The sequence below is a fragment of the Schistocerca americana genome, chromosome 8 (genome assembly GCF_021461395.2).
Source record: "Schistocerca americana isolate TAMUIC-IGC-003095 chromosome 8, iqSchAmer2.1, whole genome shotgun sequence".
Classification (NCBI taxonomy): Eukaryota; Metazoa; Arthropoda; class Insecta; order Orthoptera; family Acrididae; genus Schistocerca; species Schistocerca americana.
This window is the reverse complement of record NC_060126.1, coordinates 406,942,626-406,964,231: the sequence shown is the minus strand read 5'-3', so window position 1 is coordinate 406,964,231 and position 21,606 is coordinate 406,942,626. Positions and strand designations below refer to the sequence as shown.

General features: G+C 41.4%; 1 protein-coding gene across 1 annotated transcript in view; it reads left to right on the top strand.

The window, feature by feature from the left end:
• Window positions 1-21,606, top strand: part of LOC124544651 (UDP-glycosyltransferase UGT5-like) — a 107,473-nt gene that overhangs the window by 75,393 nt on the left and 10,474 nt on the right. Inside the window, exon 5 of the mRNA XM_047123265.1 lies at window positions 111-330. Within this exon, the coding sequence (XP_046979221.1) occupies window positions 111-330 (220 nt within the window). The remainder of the gene's footprint in view (window positions 1-110; window positions 331-21,606) is intronic.

The following is a 21,606-nucleotide window of genomic DNA, read 5'->3' as shown; positions in this document are numbered from 1 at the left end:
CTTCCGACCAAATTCTGTAGTTAAGCTCCTTATATATTTTGTGTGAAACGCAGAGTATTTTATTAAAAATTAAAAACTAACTTTTCACATTTTTGTTTTTCCAATTGCAGCGCACAATAACATAAAACTTTTCATAACTCACGGCGGTCTGCTAAGTACGCTCGAAGCTGTGTATCATGGGGTACCAGTCATCGGAATTCCTGTATTTGGTGATCAAGAACTCAACATGCTTCAAGCGGAGGCCAAGGGATATGGGCTAAGACTTCACTTCAACAATATCACGTCACACACATTGTTCTCGACAGTCACGGAGGTGCTCAATAATCCTCGGTAAGTGTGCTACATGGACAAAGCAGATACTGTGTAGTACACATGTTACCTGAAATTAAAGGGAGATGTGTTACTGTCGACGCCAAAATACAGCCGTATTTTATGCGATTCCAAACGACTGTAGGCATACTCATAATGTGGAAGGGAGAGAGAAAGAGTTGAAATACCAGGGTCATAAGGTCTAGCAGTTCAGCCAAGGCTGACAAGCAACATGCATTCTCTCTACCTGCTTGAACTTACGAGAAAATAAGCTACCAATAGTTTAGCTACCTTTGAAATTATTTGTCTACATTTATGGAAACCTGCTGTTTTAAATAACTGCTTCATTATGGCGACAAGCCGATCGCCTTTCAGTTTCTATGGACACGTTGCAGAAGATTCTGGCTTTACTCCAAAATTTCTAGTCACTGTATACTTTATATCGAAGCTATAGCATTAATGAGCAGACCGTACTTGTTGTTGTTGTGGTCTTCAGTCCAGAGACTGGTTTGATGCAGCTCTCCATGCTACTCTATCCTGTGCAAGCTTCTTCATCTCCCAATACCTACTGCAACCTACATCCTTCTGAATCTGCTTAGTGTATTCATCTCTTGGTCTCCCTCTACGAATTTTACCCTCCACGCTGCCCTCCAATGCTAAATTTGTGATCCCTTGATGCCTCAGAACATGTCCTACCAACCGATCTCTTCTTCTAGTCAAGTTGTGCCACAAACTTCTCTTCCCCCATTTCTATTCAATACCTCCTCATTAGTTATGTGATCTACCCATCTAATCTTCAGCATTCTTCTGTAGCACCACATTTCGAAAGCTTCTATTCTCTTCTTGTCTAAACTATTTATCGTCCATGTTTCACTTCCATACATGGCCACACTCCATACAAATACTTTCAGAAACGACTTCCTGACACTTAAATCTATACTCGATGTCAACAAATTTCTCTTCTTCAGAAACGCTTTTCTTGCCATTGCCAGTCTACATTTTATATCCTCTCTACTTCGACCATCATCAGTTATTTTGCTCCCCAAATAGCAAAACTCCTTTACTACTTTAAGTGTCTCATTTCCTAATCTTATTCCCTCAGCATCACCTGACTTAATTCGACTACATTCCATTATTCTCGTTTTGCTTTTGTTGATGTTCATTCCGTTCAGTTGCTCTTCCAGGTCCTTTGCTGCCTCTGACAGAATTACAATGTCATCGGCGAACCTCAAGATTTTTATTTCTTCTCCATGGATTTTAATCCCTACTCCGAATTTTTCTTTTGTTTCCTTTACTGTTTGCTCAATATACAGATTGAATAACGTCGGTGATAGACTACAACCATGTCTCACTCCCTTCACAACCAATGTTTCCCTTTGATGCCCCTCGACTCTTATAACTGCCATCTGGCTTCTGTAAAAATTGTAAATAGCCCTTCGCTCCCTGTATTTTACCCCTGCCACCTTCAGAATTTGAAAGAGAGTATTCCAGTCAACATTGTCAAAAGCTTTCTCTACGTCTACAAATGCTAGAAACGTAGGTTTGCCTTTCCTTAATCTATTTTCTAAGATATGTCGTAGGGTCAGTATTGAATCACGTGTTCCAACATTTCTACGGAATCCAAACTGATCTTGCCCGAGGTCGGTTTCTAGAAGTTTTTCGATTCGTCTGTAAAGAATTCGTGTTAGTATTTTGCAGCCGTGGATTATTAAACTGATAGTTCGGTAATTTTCAGATCTGTCAACACATGCTTTCTTTGGGATTGGAATTATTATATTCTTCTTGCAGTCTTATGGTATTTCGCCTGTCTCGTATATCTTGCTCACCAGATGGTAGAGTTTTGTCAGGTTCAAATGGCTCTGAGCACTATGGGACTTAACCTCTCAGGTCATCAGTCCCCTAGAACTTAGAACTACTTAAACCTAACTAACCTAAGGACATCACACACATCCATGCCCGAGGCAGGATTCGAACCTGCGCCGTAGCGGTCGCACGGTTCCAGACTGTAGCGCCTAGAACCACTCGGCCACTCCGGCCGGCGCAGTTCTGGCTCTCCCAAGGCTGGCTCTCCCAAGGCTATCAGAAGTTCTAACGGAATGTTGTCTACTCCCGGGGCCTTGTTTCGGCTTAGGCCTTTCAGTGCTCTGTCAAACTCTTCACGCAGTTTCATATCTGCCATTTCATCTTTATCTACATCCTCTTCCATTTCAATAATATTGTCCTCAAGTACATCACCGTACTTAGTGGTTATCATTTCTTTCGTAAGAATCCTGAAACACAAAACAAAAGATGTTCTTACGTAATTTGGGGAAACTAGCTTGGAATTTTGTTACATTGAGTGGTTCACCATGGAAAAGATCTGTTTTCCATTCTGCCCAATTTTTGCGAAGCTCAAAATCAGACTAGTGTATATTGATGTATCGAAATGCTCAAAGAATATAACCGAGGAATCGCAAAATCCTAATAAAACATCTTTTAACAGGGGTTGGTTCAAATGGCTCTGAGCACTATGGGACGTAACATCTATGGTCATCAGTCCCCTAGAACTCAGAACTACTTAAACCTAACTAACCTAAAGACAGCACACAACACCCAGCCATCACGAGGCAGAGAAAATCCCTAACCCCGCCGGGAATCGAACCCGGGAACCCGGGCGTGGGAAGCGAGAACGCTACCGCACGACCACGAGATGCGGGCTTTTAACAGGGGATGAAAATTGCGAAATGTTCGTGCGAGATGGAAACTAAAGAAGCAGCCCAGTGTTTCAGTGTTCCAAGACGAACTGAAATCAACAAAAGTCGTTCGTTCGCACTGCATTTCGAAGAAAATGATCGCATGTTTCTTTGGTACCACTGGAAATACGACCATTTCAGTGAAGGGCATGTAATATTTATTTATATCTTTATTTATTTATACATCTAGTTCCGTAGGACCTAACTGAGGAGTAAGTCTCAATGGTTATGGAACCAGTCAGCATACGAAATTACGTCTGAAAAAATGATAATAAATATAGGAGAATTTGCACAAATCCTACGCAAACGCCAAGTTGCTGAATATAGACTAGCATAGTCATGCAGGAATTTGATTAATGTTTTTTCGAAGAACTGTCTAACAGAATAGGAGAGAGGCTTGAAGATTTTCTTCAACATAGTATATAGTCTTCAGAATTAATTTTATTGAGTTTACTGGTTTTCAGATTAGAAGGCCGTCACCAGACTTTAAACGTCTATCATCGTTTAAAAAGTTACGATATTCGAAAAAAACTATGCAAAAGCTGTTAGTCGTCTAGAGTGAAGAACGAAGACACACAGTGAATGTCGTCTTTAACAGTGGAGCAGTAATGCAATCAAAAACGTAAAAAATTGATAGTAAATAAGTACACTGATCAGCTCGAACATTATGACCACCTATGCCTAAGAGCCAGTATGGCCAACTTTGCTACGAGTAACAGTGGCGACTCGTCGTGACATGGAAGCTATGAGGCCTTGGTAAGTCACTGGAGGGAGTTGGCACCACATCTGCTCACTGGTCACCCATTTCCAGTGGGGGAGGGCGATGAGCTCTGACGTCACGTTCAGTCACATTCCAGATGTTTCCGATCGGGTTAAGATCTGGCGAGTTAGGGGCACAGCACATAGACTGGAACTCACCACTGCGTTCATCGAACCATTCCATCACGTTCTGAAATGTGACACGCCGCATTATCTTGTTGAAAAATGCTACTGCCATCGGGAAACATGATCGTCATAACGGCGTCTACGTGGTCTGCAACAAGTGTACGATACTCCTTGGTCGCCATGGTGCCTTGCACGAGCTGGACCCAGAGATGCCAATATAAATGTTCCCCAAAGCATAATGGAGCCGCCCCCCCGCTCGTCTCCGTCCCGCAGTACGACAAGGAGCTGTTCAACTGAAAGGCGACGGATTCGCACCCTCCCATCGGCGTGATGGGGAAGGTATCGGGATTTATCAGACCATGAAACGCTCTGCCACTGCGTCAACGTCCAGTGCCGATGGTCACGTGCCCATTCCAGTCTTAATTGTCGACGTCGTGTGTTAACATTGACCCACGCATGGTGCATGCATGGGTCGTCGGCTGCGAAAGCACAATGTTAACAGTTTTCGGTGCACTGTGTGCTCAGACACGTACTCTGCCCATCATTAAAGCCTCATGTTAGTTCCTCCACAGTTCGCCACCTGTCCTGCTTTACCAGTCTGCCCAGCCTAGGATGTCCGACATCTGTAATGAGGGGTGGCCGCCTAACCCGTGAACGCGGTTTCACTTTGGTTTCGCCACGTATTGAAGGCATTCACCACGTTACTCCTCGAACACCCGGAAGTCCTGGAGTTTCCGAAATGTTCCTACCAAGCCTCCAGGCCATCACAATCTGTCGTCTGTCCAACTTAGCTATATCGCGCGCCTTCCCAATTCTACACGCGGACAGCACGCTCACTGATACTACATGCAACGTGTGTGTGTCTGACTAGCACTCATTGCTCACCAGGTGAGGCTGCTATCGCCTGGACGAGTTTATAACGATAGAAGGTTGGTGATTATAATGCTGTGGCTGATGAGTGTGTAATAAAAGCAAACAGGACAAATGTTAACACTTAACTTGAAAAAAGTTCCTATACAACAGTTTAAATGAAAATAGTAATCCCAATAAAATGAAATTAGTAGTCGACAATACTACTAAAGGACAGCGTGAACAAGTATTATATAAAGAGCGATCAAAAAGTTTCCATTTGAGAATACTGCTGCAGCGTATAATCGTCGAAATGTAAGCAAGGGGTTAGCGAGACTTTCGAATGGAAACTTTTTGATCGTCCCTTATATATATGGAAAGTGAAACATGAACAGAGTAAAATATATAAATTACAATTTTGACAACAGAATATATGGAGTATGAACGCAATCACAATGAAATAAATACAGGGGCGGAACAGAAAGGAACGGAGGGTATTGGAAGCACTCGAAAACTGTGTGGATTAAGTGAAATTTAGAAGTAGGGAAGTATAGAGCTGTGTTTGATCATTTTATATTAAATCTGGACTGTTGGCTGGATATTTGTTTATTTCCAATACGTCCAATACGTTTAGTTTTCGGCCTCTATTTGCTAAGTGAAAGATATGGGAGTGTGACTCGAAGTTTTTGGCCTCATTCAGTACATGCTTAGCAAATGTGGAGTTATAATTCTGTAATGTCCAGTTCCTTTCATGTCCAAACAACCCAGCTGGCAGCTAGACATTACGTACTGAGGACTTTTTTACTACCTGTAAGAGAGCTATCATTTTGTTTCCAGGCTATGTATCCTTGTAACTGATTCATTTAGAAATCAAGCATCTTTACACCTATATATCATACCTTAATTCATTAATGAACAATCCCACGCAAACAATAACTGTTTGCAATATAGCACGATGGTATAGGCGAAGTCGAGTCGAAAAAATTGGTACATGCACTTATGGTCCGTCGATCCGGTACACAGCCTCTAATTAGCTTACACAAGCGGCCTAAGCTTCAGCACATGCTTGCTGCGGGAGGTTTTGGCTAAAATCGTCTTTAAATATTAGAGACCCCTAGTTCTTTCACGAACTTGTACAATTGACGTTTTGTACGTTGTGCCTCAAATTTTTGTAATTTTAACAGCATAGAATAAACAATCAAATCGTTTTGTTTGACTCGTCTTTTTACTACGAAACTAATCCGCTTTTAAGGTTAAGTTAAGATGTAGTTGTCAACGTAATTAGTTTGTACATAACGCTTAAAGGAGCCTTTTTTTCAGTTTCACGGAATAGTTTAAATTAATGATGTTAACGAAGTAAACGGTTTAGATAGATGCTGTAGGCCAATTTGAGGCTATTTTCCGGCTCGATAGAGCGCGGGTGTCTGATATCAAATTGTTTGTCTCAGTTTTCCCTACACAGGTATGGTACAATGTAAAATCTTACTGTTTAATGTAGTATCATTAATAGCGAAAACAAACACGGGTGAAAGTACGCGTTAATGGAAGCATTAAAGTTCCGGTCAATATGGATCTGCAAACAAACCATTTGCGAGATAATTTCGAATGTGCAGTTGTAAACCGCCACTGACTTCAATCTGAAATATTGTTCCAATTAGTAACAATTTGTTTGAAATGTAAGCTTTTCGATTCTCATCTCACTGAGTCATGTGTTTCCTTGACAAAAACTACAATACTGCTTCATCACGTCACATGTTGCAATTTACTGTGCACTCGTATGTCTTAAAGAAGATGTTTCAAGTCTCCTTCTCACATTTAAATACAGCACTGCACTCGTTCAAAAATGTGTGTGAATTCCTGAGAGACCAAACTGCTTAGGTCATCGGTCGCTAGACTTTCACAGTGCATAAACTAACTTATGCTAAGAACAACACACACACACCCATGCCCGAGGGAGGACTCGAACCTCCGGCGGAAGGGGCAGCGTAGTCCATGACATGACACGTTAAACCGCGACGCCACTCAGCGCGGGGCACTGCTCTCTTCTCTGACGCGAGTGAGTTACCAATTCGGTCAAACACCTCCGGATCATCTCGTAACGACTGACAGTTGTGTACCATTCCCAGCCGCAGTTCCAACCGAATATATGTATATATATAAAATGCAACAGTTCTTCAAGGTACAATTTAAATATATACAAATGATTTTTAGTTTAACAAAAATACTAGAAAAAAATACTAAATACAACAAAATATAACACATTCTGTATTTTTTTTTTCGATACATTAGAATGTGGATAAGGGTGTTTCATCATGTGACGGGTAGGAACGGCACACCCCAACTTTGAGGGGGTTCAAGGAAGACGCTGCGGAGATAACCGGCAAAAGTTTGTCGGTAAGATGGTTTTCGGATGAGGGTGCTATGCGGGGTCACAACTTTGTACCAGACATCGAGGACTGTATGCGGACCACTCTGAAAGAGGTATTCTAAAGCTTGTCCTCGAAACCAGATGAGTGTATGGAGCTTAGCAAGAGGGTAGTGATATGTCTGGGGCAACAACAAGAAATCTGGGGTTACTGTCGTTGGCGGGGCACGGAGGTAAAAGCCCACGACTCGTTGGATGAACAGCCAAGTAAGACGGTGCTCATTGGTGTCTCCGAGCTGACAGTGAGGGCAGAGTGGGGAGGTGGCCAGTCCTATGCGATAAAGTCGACTATTAGTCGGGAATCGACTGAGCTATCCAAGCTTTACATCTGCCAGCACTCCGTTTCCTACCTTCCAAACTTCACAGAAGCTCTCCTGCGAAACTTGCAGAACTAGCTTCCCTGGAAGAAAGCATATTGCGGAGACATGGCTTTGCCACAGTCTGGGGATGTTTCCAGAGTGAAATTTTCACTCTACAGCGGAGTGAGTGCCGATATGAAACTTCCTGTGCACCGGACCAAGAGGCGAACTCGGGACCTTTGCCTTTCCTTGCAAAATTTGCAGGAGAGCTTCTGCGACGTCTGGAAAGTAGAAGACGAGGTACCGCCGGCAGTAAAGATGTGAGAAGGCGTCGTGAGTCGTCCCTGTATAGCTCAGTCGGTAGAGCACTTGACTGCAAAAGACCGAGGTCGGGAGTTCGAGTCTTGCTCCGCCATACTGTTTCTGTCAGTTAAGTTTCGGATCAGCGTACGCTTTCCTGCAGAGTGAATACTTCATTCTGGAATGTAAAAATTATTACTTGGTTATTAATTTGAATAATATGCAGATCGGGTCAGTAAAATCATGTAGACGGACACAGTAAAGTTCACGTCACTGATATTTTATTATTCGTAACAATTACAATAGTCATACCTCATCTAGTCAACCAGTAACTCCAATAAGCTAACGACTGAATTGAAAATAGATAAATGGGCTTCTCATATGTTTTGACCCATTTCATTAATTCACGAAGACAGCGAACGGATTCGTATAGAACACTAAAAATTGTCAAATGTAAAAATTTTGGATCTCTCGTATTCCAGGCAGAGACAAAGCAAAAACGCAGAGCACGCACTCGTAAATGATGGTTCGCACTGTTCTTTGCCGATCACGTTTTCTAAAAACAACGCGTGGCCCGATGTGACTATCACCTAGCGCCCCTTAGAACTCATTTAGTGAGAAACTTTGTTGATGTGCTCGCCCTCTGCAATAAAAAACTGAGCAAAGGAATCAACGATCAACTTGAATGGATGTCTTGTGACGTCCGCCCAGACCAAACGCGATGAACAATACCGAACAAAATGAAAAAAAAAAAATCGTTGGTAGTGCACTTTCCCGCGAAAGGCAAATGTCCCGAGTTCGAGTATCGGTCTGGCACACAGTTTTAATCTGCCAGGAAGTTTCATATCAGCGCACACTCCACTGTAGAGTGAAAATCGCATTCTGGAAACATCCCCCAGGCTGTGGCTAAGCCATGTCTCCGCAATATGCTTTCTTTCAGGAGTGCTAGTTCTGCAAGGTTCGCAGGAGAGCTTCTGTAAAGTTTGGAAGGTAGGAGACGAGGTACTGGCAGAAGTAAAGCTGTGAGGACGGAGCGTGAATCGTGCTTCGTTAGCTCAGTTGGTAGAGCACTTACCCGCGAAAGGCAAAGGTCCCGAGTTCGAGTCTCGGTCCGGCACACAGCTTTAATCTCCCAGGAAGTTTCACCTCGCAAACAATTTGTTTGAGGTCCTACATTTACCCCTATTCTTTATTTGTACAGGAACGGGACTCTTGCGCTAATGTCAGTCCAGGCTTGATGCTAAAAGATGCAATGATAAGGATTGTGGCGCCGCTCCGAAGGAAAACTGCAGCCCTCAAGGGTCACGTGCCTGAGGGTTGCATCTCAAACTGGTGGCAGCTGTGGGGTTGCTGCTATGTAGCACACTGGACGGACCACTAACAAGAATATCAGTGAATTCCAGACTATCTAATCCTACAAGAATTCCTACAAGATTATGGAGTTCTAAAAGGTTATTAACAATGTTTCCTATTGTATTCGGTGCAACCAGTTTCATAACCATATCATACACAACGGGCACAGTTCGAGCACTAGACTCGTGTTAGATTCAAAGAAACGAATAAATTGAATGAACATTTACATAGCACGGAGTGAGGCTAGAGCACCTACTACAAAAGCGGGAAGTTCGTCTCAATACCCCAATAATTTATTTCGCAGCCTAGACACAGTAAGATCCAAACCTGCAAGGTAAAATGTATACAGACCGCAGAGGATCCTGAATTGAGTAGAATCAATGGTCGGAAGTGAACATTTCAGGCTGTATGGGATCTTGAATGAGCACTTTGCAGGACGCATATGTTTGTAAATTACTTATGTTACGTGAGAAACTGCCAGCCAAATCGGTGACGGTTGCGCTAACTTTAAAAACCAATGTACAATCGTATGTGATGTGCTCACGCTGGTGTTTCCACTACCTGTGTTTCACGACTGATGATGCAAGATTAAGTAGTGTACATATAGTATTTATTCGATCATTCAAGCCAAGGAAAGCTGGACGAGATTCTCACCAAAGAATTACATCCACAGTAAAGTTTAAGGAAAATTGTGTTCGTTCCACTGTGAAAAGGTCTATCAAAAAACAGTTGTCAACTTGCCAGTGAATTGCACTCTTCAGTAAATTAAGAATACGACTAGAACAGAGATTACACCAGTGTCATAGCCAACGTATGAAATCAATCGAGCCAAATGTTTCTGAATCTGTACAATTCTGTCAATCGATTAACAGCCAGTACTGCTGTGCTGAACTTCAGGAAGTTTTCATTGTCCATGAATGAGGCTCTTTCAAACGTGATGGTATTTTCTGCTACCCCACAGCAGGTCTGAAGAGACCAAATCCGTAAGTTATGGTCACCTCAAATCACCAGCAATAACAGTCTACAAACTAGTTGGCCGGAATTGTACAAGATCAACAAATGAGGTATCATTTGAATAATGCATGAGCCTCAGTTTTCAGGAGACCATAGTTGATGGAAACTGACCAACCATTGTCCGGGTGAGAGTCTGGTTGGTGGTGTACCATCTCATTTAGATATTAATGTCCACGAACACTTCACTTGCAAATAACATCATCGTTCTCTTGGAAGAGGACGTCCTGCCCAATTAATCAGTTGCATGTTCCTTAGATGTGGAACGCTTCAGTTTATAGGATATGTATACAAGACTAGTGTTAACATTAAATAATACATTTTTTGTATTAACTAAAGGAAACACTTTCTTTAGTCCCACTCATGCAACTGCACTTAAAAACTAGGTTTTTCGATATGCACCAGTTTTTAAGTAGCAGTTCTTCCATGGAATACAAGAAGTTGCCCAGTAGAGTGAATCTAGGTTACATTTCAAACTACCTGACCGATATTTTATGTTATTAGGCAAACCATCAAAAATATTTGATGCTGCATATTGAACTCCTTTTTGAATAACTAACAGCTATAATAAAGGGCAATGACGGTCATTTTTCCCTCTAGTATTGTAAGTATGGACACCACTGTTCTTCTAAAGTTGTATTGGATTATCTATGACAAATTATGCTAGCGAATATACGCACCGTGACGGCGTCGTTATAATGCTAATACCTTGAAGATGTAACTACATGACACCTGTGGGCGAACACCACATATTCTTATTCTATAAGGCATTATTAAGTGAAAATATACAAAATATGTCAGGAGGGTGATTCATTTTTTCGAGGTCATCAATTATATAAAGAGTAACAGTAACTGAATTTAATTGTTCGAGAAGCTCCGTTCCAAATGGTTCAAATGGTTCCAAGCACTATGGAACTTAACATCTGAGGTCATCAGTCCCCTAGACTTAGAACTACTTAAACGTAACTAACCTAAGGGAAATCACACACATCCATGCCCGAGGCGGGATTCGAACCTGCGACCGTAGCAGCAGCGCGGTTCCGAACTGAAGCGCCTAGAACCGCTCGGCCACAGCGGCCGGCAGAAGCTCCGTAATATGCTTCTTACAGTTCAGGTTTTCATCTACATGTGCACCAAGAAATTTCGAGTATTCTGCTGTATTTATTGATTTCCATTGATGAGCTACATCAGTTGTTTATACGACTCAATTTATTATACTGAAATGAATATAGTGTCTCTCTTTTCAAAATTTGGGAAGAGTCCATTTTCTGAGAACAACCCCATTAATTCTTTGAAAAACATCACTAATGGTCTCTTCTGTTGCTTTCTCCATAATGGGATTTACTATAACACCAGTATCATCTGCAAAAAGTACCAGTTCTGTTTGTTGAATATTAAGTAGGAGGTCATCACTAATATAAGGAATAGTAGTGGTCTCAAAATTGAACCCCGTGGGACTGTCTTTGTGATTTCTCCCCTATCACTAAAATTTTGTACCCTTCCAATTGAGCATAACTTTTTGCATTTTGTTTATTATGTACTATTCTAACCAGTTGTGGGTAAAGTCATTAGTTCCGCAAACCTTGAGTTTACCAAAATGTGTGACATTATCTACAGAATCAAACACCTAGGGAAGCTCACAAACAATACCAATTGGCGATATTGTATTATTTAAGGCTTCTAATATTTGATGAATGAATGAATAAATAGCATTCTCAGTCGAGCACCGTTCTGGAATCCAAACTGTAATATGGTAACAAAATTGTTACTGGTTAAATGTGAAACTACTCTTGAGTACATTCTTTTTCCGAATATTTTGCAAGAAAACATCAATGAAGAAATCTAATGATAATTGTTCATGTCTTTTTTATCACTTTTCTTACGATCAGGCTTCACAATCACATACTGCTATCTGTCCAGAAAAAAATTTCTGTGGCAGGGGTACATTACAAATGTATATCACAACTGACATTGCTTATTAAGTTAGAATAACTATTCAGAATTCTGTCTGAAACTCCATCAACGCCATATCCCGAGACATTTCACTATGGAGTTTCATGAAGCTGTTGGTCTATGAAACCACAGTACAAAATGAAAACGAACTGGATATTAGGATCTTATCTGAGTGTCTTATGGTACAACAGCCAACAAGGAAATGTGAGAGAATGCAGAAAAAATGTCACATGCCTTTATAACGCTAGCACTGCAGCTGGTGACGGTCGCTTTGACAAGTTAGTGTTCGGTTAAGTAGTTGCTATAAGTTGTTAATGTCAAAAGAAGATGTAATATTCATTTCTGTTGACCAGTTTCTTATCTCAAATTACACATCTCAGGATCCTCCATCATTTCACGGATTTCAGCCCTAGAATTATTGGATAACTTTTAACAGAGGTCATGTTTCCGTTATGACCAGAAAAAATTTAGTTGCGACCACGCAACTCGATGATGGTGTTAATGATTCTCTACATATTCACCCTTCAAAGCAACACGTTTTTACCAACGCTGGATGACTCGCTGGAGATCTTGGTTGTAGAAATTTGGCTCTTCAGGAAATGTTCCAACTCGTCACCAGTCTGGAAATGCCTACCACACAATGATTTCTCCATCTGAAAAAAGAGGAGGAAGTCACTGGGTCCCATTTCAGGAGATAATAGGGCGTGAGACAAAATTTTCAATACATGTAGTATTACGTCCGCCCCCTTTTGTTCAGGCTTCTGTCACAGTTCATTCAAGACTAGTCTGGAATGAACTGTGACAGAAGCGTGAACAATAGCAGACTGATATACTAGGACATGTATTAAAACTATGAAACAATTCACTGATAATGGCTAGGCACAAGCCGAAATCTAGATTTGCTTTAATAAAATCTGAAAAAAAAAGGATTACTGATTGCTGGGCTCCATCATTTGGAAAATGTGTTACAAGATGTTATGCTGTTACCGTACACTTCGACCAACACAGAACCTATAGCTGCGGCGTTTTCCCAATTCAAATGCAGAAAAATTACCGCGCTATACTCCGCTTTACCAAAGGACTGCGCCGTTTTGTTTTGGGTCTTCTAGCGGGGATCTATGATACGGTGGTGACGGATTTCACTGTGTACCTCGACTGCCGGCATGAACATGCAAACAATCAAAAAATTAATTACTTAACTTTAAGAACACAAAATTTGGGTTTTTAAACTCCAAATCCAGCAAAAAGAAATTTATTTCTTTTTCCTATTGAGCCAGAAATGCTTCGACACCTACGTGTTAACTTCCGGGGGTCTCGAATTATTTCTGTAAAAGAATTATACAGAGTAATATTTTAGTGAGGTGACTTGCTACAGCTATTAGGAACTTGAAGAACTGCATTTTAGCTATCAGTGGTAAAAAATATTCTGTATTCCTTACCGGCTTTGGTCGTAGCGACCATCATTAGAAAGATGAAAGTCCTCAAAGTTACAAGATATTTACTTAACCATACGCAATACATCACGACTCTAAACGGCTTAAAATTGGCCTCACAGTTACGCATAAAAGAGTATGAAAAAATCCGCGAGAGGACTAATTTCAGTAAAAACTGCATGAGGACTGATCTCGGTTAAAACTGAGATCAGTACTTGCGCTATTTCTTTCATACTCCATTGCTGTTTAGAGTCATTGTGTATTGCGTATGGCTAAGGGAACATCTTATAACTTTGAGTTAATTTAAAATAAATCTAAAGTAAAGATGAATGATTATCCCCTGATATATGCTTTCTCCTCCTGTGACGACGGTTGCTACGACCGAAACCGATAAAGAATAAAGAATAATTTGTACAGCTGACGCAAAAATGCTGTTCTTCAAATTATACAAAGATATAATTATTTGCCTGTTTTAAGCCAAAGAACTATAACACGTGCCTCTTTATTTTCTTTTGATTGCTCTCTTGAATTTAAGTTAATTGTGAAAGCGGATTTGTACTGGACCGCTTTTTATCGTTTAACAGCCTGTCAATTGCAGAGACATTGGGAGAATTTGTGTAAAAAGTTATTTATTTTTGGAACGTTTTTCCTAGAGTTTTAGAGGTGTGTACCCCGTACTCCGTTTTGCAAACCATTATGCGCCATTTTTGTATTTTATTCATTGACTGTAATTATTACATTTCTGTCACACTTTTTGCCATTTACCATCACCTGTGTTACACGTTTTCATACATAGAACGAGTTTCTGGAGTAAACTCATGTCGCCGTACTCATCGAGGGCAACAACGTTACCGTCGGCACTCAGCTGATTCTCGTCGGGTTTTTCCCAGCTGTGGAGCTAATTTTGAATGTTTGGTTTTCGAGCTGCATCTGCCAGGGAGAAACCTACATTATCGTGTATGTGTGTTCGTGTGCGTACGTGCGCGTGCGCCTGTGTGTGTGTGTGTGTGTGTGTGTGTGTGTGTGTGTGTGTGTGTGTGTGTGTATGTGTGTGGGAAAGAGAGAGAGAAGTGAGGGTTGGAGGGGCCTGAGAAGCAGGAAACAATGTTTTGTTACATAGTGTCATATATTCGTTCAAAATTTGCTTTCCTTGTATTAATGCTATCACCTTTTTAAACTCTGTGGTTCTCAGAACACCTCGTTTTAAAGTCCCTTCACATTTGGCCCGTGTAGGCAAATCTGCATGAGCTACAAATTAACTAATGGATTTCATCATTGTTAAGTTGGCTGCGAAGATGTTGTGTTGCTTGCACTGTATGTTATCTGTAGACCTTGTTTCTTCAGTATATTCTACACCCATTACAGTTGTTGTATATTAGCATGTACCACGTAGTGTTCCTTGTTAGGAGTTCGTGTTCTCCTGCTTTCCCTGTGTTTGTCATGTATTGGCATTCCTAGCTCTTCGTTGTAACTGGAAATTTATTCTTAGTTTGTTCTTTCTCAATTTGCTTTATTATTTTGTTGTTTAGCTTGTTTGTTGTTTGTGTGTTGTGAGCTCGTACCGTTCAGTCAACTGTCTTCAGTTCAAGACTTGAGTAAGAATAAATTACACCAACATGGAGACAGGAGAAATGCACCTCATTATGAAGAGCATAACTTAGCAAATCAGTAATGACAAGTGCACATTTTCCTTGTGTTTCTGTTTGATTACTGTCAGCTTCAGCAAGTGGACGAGTTACATTACCCCGAGTATCAACTCTGTGTACTAAAGGAGAGTCAAAGTCAAATTCGTGTTAGATTTGCAATAACGTCTTGTTTCGTGAATGGTACCCTGTGATGCGATTTACAACAGATCTAATTGAGAGGAGATGCATTACTGAATAAAAAATGTAGGATGCTTTTTAAAAAAGACGTACTGCTGTTAAAATTATCGTAACCAACAAACCCACAAGAAAGGCCATCATGCTAGTTAATTGCCACCTAGTAGCTACGCAACAATTGATTCATATACTTTTTTTTATTTTGGTTCTTGACCAAAAGTAATTAGAAGTTGTCAAACTAAAAGGGCCTCACTGTATATCTGAATGGGTTTACTTGATGCTTTTAGAATTGGTTTCTTGCAGGCACAGATGGCAATTATATTATTATTTTTTATTATTATTATTCTTATTATTACTGCCTGCGCTGGTGGATGAGTAATTATTGTCGGCTTCGCGTAACTGTAAGTTCCATTACATGCCTTGTATTGGAAGAATAAACAATATAAACAAACCTAAAGAGTATTTTCAGTGTATTCTTAGAAATTTTAAACACCAGGTTATAAGAAATATTTAGAAATGAAATTACTGGGAAAATCACCACTGTGTTTTTCTGACGTACTGTAACTACTGTGCTGTCCATGTTGTCCATTCGAAACAGTGATGAAATATAGATTTTTGAGGGAATAAACAGTCAGCAGAGAAGAGAAGCCCCAAAACACTTGTTCAGACACATTTTGATAAGGGCTGTTCTTACTTTTACATCAGAAAAGGAAACTTTATCTATTTTCAGATATTTTATACACTCTGGTCGTAAGGACTTATGGATAACAGTGTCACCATAGTAAGGCGTCTACAAGGGTGGCATTTGCCTCCCTCGTGGAATGCGAGTAGGAACTTTTTATTCATTATAGAATTCTCTCGAATTTCTGGCAATCATTGTCTGCAACTCCACTAATTTGCGTAGCTAACGTTGTTGAACGAGACGAAAAATACTGCAATTTTAGCAATCACTACATTGCCTGCGTTTTGTTAGCTATTCTGTTCACACGAAATTATGCCTCTTGAATTGCGCAACTGTGGTTTTGACGCTGATCTGCAATGAATATGGATACGAACCTTGACAGAACCTTGTCGATATAAAGACTTCAATATTTTGCTGCCGCTTTCTAGTTGAGCCCCTGCCTAGCTCCAAAAGCTATCCAGTCAGTCAACTGGCGCACGCATTCCATCGCCGATTCCCAGCACATAAAAATGGCAGTAGTATACGTTGAGATATAATTAAGTAGTCGATTACAGATTATGGAAACAAAGTAGATCGTAACACCTTGCAACAGACTCTATGATTCTAACCTAACTTGATATTATGCAAATTCTATTTTTGTTATACGAAAGACATGTTTCTAACAACAAAGCAATGTTGGTAACTCGTTGCTGATTCCATAGATACCAATCAAATTGTCTGAAATTGTATTTTCAGAGCCCTGTAATAACTCCATATTTCGAACACTGATACCATATAAATCCATCACCTGATATTTCGTTGCCATAATTTAAGGACCTACAACACGATAGGATAATAGGTTTCATGAGGGACTTACTCTTTTGGCTAATTACAAAACTGTATCACGTTGGACAAAGGAATTTGCTGTGTGATTTCAAAATCCAGTTAAAAGATGTTTTCAAATATATAGGTCAATCAATTTATGTCAGAGGACAAAAGATTGCTGTACACACCAGTACCTCTAATACCCAGTAGCACGTCCTCTTGCACTGATGCATGCCTATATTCATCGTGGTATACTATCCACAAGTTTATCAAGGCAATGTTGGTCCAGCCTGTCCCTCTCCTTAACGGCGATTCGGCATCCATTCCTCAGAGTGGTTGGTGGGTCACGTCGTCCATAAACAGCCCTTTTCTATCCATCCCAGGCATTTTCGATAGGGTTCATGCCTGGAGAACATGCTGGCATTTCCAGTCGAGCGATATCGTTTTCCTGAAGGAAGTCATACACAAGATGTGCAAGATAGGGGCACGAATTGTCGTCCATGAAGACGAATGCCTCGCCAGCATGCTGCCGATATGGTTGCACTATCGGTCGGAGGATGGCATTCACGTATCGTACCGTTAAGGCGCCTTCCATGACCACCAGCGGCGTACGTCGGCTCCACATAATGCCATCCCCAAAACAGCAGGGAACCTCCAACTTGCTGCACTCGCTGGACAGTGTGTCTAAGGTGTGCAGCCTGACCGGGTTCCCTCCAAACACGTCTCCGACGATTGTCTGGTTGAGAGTATCGCGACACTCATCGGTGAAGAGAACGTGATGCCAATCCTCAGCGGTCCATTCGGCATGTTGTTTGGCCCATCTGTACCGCGCTGCATGATGTTGTGGTTGCAAAGATGGACCTCGCCCTTGATGTCGGGAGTGAAGTTGCACAGCATGTAGCCTATTACGCACAGTTTCAGTGGTAACACTACGTCCTGTGGCTGCACGAAAAGCGTTATTCAACATGGTGGCGTTGCTGTCAGGGTTTCTCCGAGCCATAACCCGTAGGTATCGGTCATCCACTGTAGTAGTAGCCCTTGGGTGACCTGAGCGAGACATGTCATCGACAGTTCCTGTTTCTCTGTATCTCCTCCATTTCTGAACAACATCGCTTTGGTTTACTCCGAGACGCCTGGACACTTCCCTTGTTGAGAGCCCTTCCTGGCACAAAGTAATAATGCGGGCGCAATCGAACCGCGTTATTGACCTTCTAGGCATGGTTGAACTACAGACAACACGAGCCGTGTACCTCGTTCGTGGTGGAATGACTTGAATTGATCGGCTGTCGGGCCCCCTCCGCCTAATAGGTGCTGCTCATGCATGGTTGTTTAAATCTTTGGGCGGGTTTAGTGACATCTCTGAACAGTCAAAGGAACTGTGTCTGTGCTACAACATCCACAGTCAGCGTCTTTATTCAGGAGTTCTGGGAACTGGGGTGATGGAAAAGTTTTTTTTTTATGTGTGTATCTAGCACTGGATCCCAAACACATCAGGTGGATTAATATTAACAAAATATTAATCTCATTAATAAATTATCCATAAGTTTGGAAATGTGGTTGTTACGTGAGATATCAGGCCAGTTTTGGAATCACCACTACATCTGCTTTAAAATGAGACACTTTATATAACGTTTCACGTTGGAGCGTAACATCTATAGCACAAGTAAACCCAGGGACAAAACTCCTGAAATGCTCTGCGGCCAATATAAGTCATCTTTGTAATCGATGCGATCCATTATTTGGATTTGTGGTATCATTTAATTTATGGGAACTTGAAACTTATTTTAGACATCCAGTGATAGGCAATGCTAAAAGGTTGCACTGACTCAACTGTAATTTACCACTAGTCTGCGTAAAAAGAAAACGCATGATGGCTTACTGATTCCGCATTCAGCTTTTCTCAAAAGATGTACTGTAGTGCACGCGGAAGAGCACAACCGTTGTAGATGTTTGTATCAATATTTAGGTCTAGTTTCAAACATATCAGTTGAAAATAGAAAATACGTTTTTTCTAGAAGAGAGGGGCCGAAATGTGCAATTCCAAGGTCGAGTACAACGTGCTCTCCAGGATTGAGATCGTGTCGAATGGTATGAGTGAAACAAAGCGCTATACGCAGTCAGAGAACTACGAATTTTGCGTTCCAGTTGGCATGCTACATAATAATGAGACAAGCTGGAGGGATGAGAATTACCTTGATGCAGTCCTAGGCTGCTAAAAGTTGATGCTATTTCCACATTCATCTACACATATATTGGCTCTGGGCTACACTTTACATAGCCTGCCCAAAAAATATAGTTTTCACAACACTGTTTATCCAACTTCAGTTACTCCACTCGACATTAAACAAAATAGGAATTATGAACGTTATGCAGTAACACTATTAACATGAACAGATGTGAAGTTTTATAAGCGAAGTGATGTAGGTAGCATAAGAATTAAATTAACCTTTTCAAAAATTTATTCGCTGTTTCTTCACGTCAGGGGGTGTTAATATTGATAGTGAAACGTATTTTCTCAATAATTTTGACTTTTTTTCCTATTTCAGACTTTTAATTTTCAATTTCAACCTAATGTTATCGAAAAATGAAAAAATTTATTTTGGGGACATTTTTTAGCTTTATTTTATAATTCATTGGATACCCTGGAATCAATCATAAGAGGATTTACTGACAGAACGTTGAACCAAAAAGTAGGCTCCATATTCATATTAATAACGTAAAAAGATGTTCTTTCCGTGCGCTATTGTAATATACTTACATTTTAAGTAACAAAGTGATCTAGCTTAAAAGCTGTAAGAAGATAAATGTCAATGTTTTGAAATACTATAAGTCTTTTGTACTTCTTGTCAAATTTAGTTCTTGGGGAATGACGTGTTTTGAAACACATCAAACTAATTACATTTGGTCCATTACAAGGTTCCATCTTAGGGCCCTTACTTTTCCCTGTGTATCTCAATGGCCTTTCATCAGTAACATTACCAGTTGTCAAGTTTATTTTGTTTGCAGATCATACAAACACTGAAGTAAATAGCAATTCAAGTGAAGTCTTACGAGGTGTGTGAGGAAAGTAATGGGACAGATTTTTATCTATTATAATTTTTATTTATCCTCGGGGTCTTTTACAGTAGCATTTCTGAACAAAATCTTCTCGGTTTTCAAGCCACGTCAGTTCGAATAAAATTATCGAGCTTTCGATGGCCGTCTTCACCATCGTCGTCAGGAGTAAAACCACTGACCGCCAGGGCTGGTTTTCTTTCCTTTATGGTAACTTCAACCTCCTGCCATATTTGCAAGTGGCACATTGACGCCGCTCTTCAGCTGAGTGAAACATAAAAATGTAAAACATAGAGATTTTAAAGATAACAAGGGGATATAATGTTAATGAAATACACAAAACAAGGATAATGTAAATGGAAGACATAGTCACAAGTTTAAACCAGAGAAAGCATAAACAAAAACCACACTGAATGAAGACGTTGAAGAAACATTGGCGGCCCTTATAAGACTGTGAAAGTGTAGGTCACAGCATTAAAACTCACACGGCATGAAAACATTTTAAAACACTGTACTTGTAGCAGAACACAAACGGAAATCACGAAGCACTTCGCAAGTTAAAATGGGAAGGACCTGCCAAGCGAGACCAGGCCAGAGAGGGAGAAGAGGAAGAAGATGAGTTGGTGTGTTGGAGGAGGGGGAGGCAGGCTTGGGCAGCAGGGGAGGAGGATCTGGTAGCACACCAAGGGAGAGGAGACACGGTGGATGGGGGTGGGAGAAGGAGCAGTCTGGTAAGGAGCACAAAGATAGGGAAAGGAGGGGGAGAAGCAAGTGAAGAACGCCTAGGAATGAGGTGAGAGGAGGGTTGGAGTCAGATTCGGAAGGAATAATAGATGTTGCAACGAAGCTCATCATTCAGGATGGGAAGTTTCTTTGGGGTAGGACAAGAACATGGAGGATGTGGATGTGCAGGGTAGGTGGGGCACAGTGGTATAGGTGTGGCAATGTATGGGGGATTGGAGAGGAAAGGAGACACCAGGGAGTGAGAGGGATAGAGTTTGCGGATGGTGTAGAGGATGCAGATGTGTTCAAGGTAAGCAAGGATATGTGAGAAGGTGATTAGTCACAGAGGATCCTCGAGGTGGACAGGAGACGGATACAGAAGGTGAGGCGTGGCGCATCGCATTCAAGGATCTGGAGTTCTGGGAACGGCAGTTTCAAATGTGGCGCTGGCCACTGGAGCCACCTGACGTCACTGGTCCCACAGCAGGCCAGAAGTGCTATCAGCTGCCCAATCACCTTCCACATATGTGTCGTTTTGGCCCTCTCTGATTGGTGCCAGAGCCTGCAATGGTGGCTATATAAGCGGAAAATCATGCCAGCCAAGCTCCCCTCCCCTCATCCCTAGCCATTCTTCTCTTGCTCCTCCCCCTCCTTTCCCTATCTGTGTGCTCCTTACCGGATTGCTCCTTCTCCCACTCCCCTCCCCCCATCTCCTCTCCCTTGGTGTGCTCCCAGATCCTCTTCCCCTGCCGCCCCAACCTGCCTCCCCCTGCTCCAACATGCCCGCTCATCTTCTTCCTCTTCTCACTCTCTCTGGCGTGCTCTCGCTTGGCAAGTCCTTCCCAGTTCTGGGGCAGAGATCCAGGTGATAATGACATAAAAGAGGATGGCATGGATCAAGGATTTGTAGGTGTGGAGGAGGGTGCCGGGCTGGCATGATTTTCTGCTTATATAGCCACCATTGCAGGCTCTGG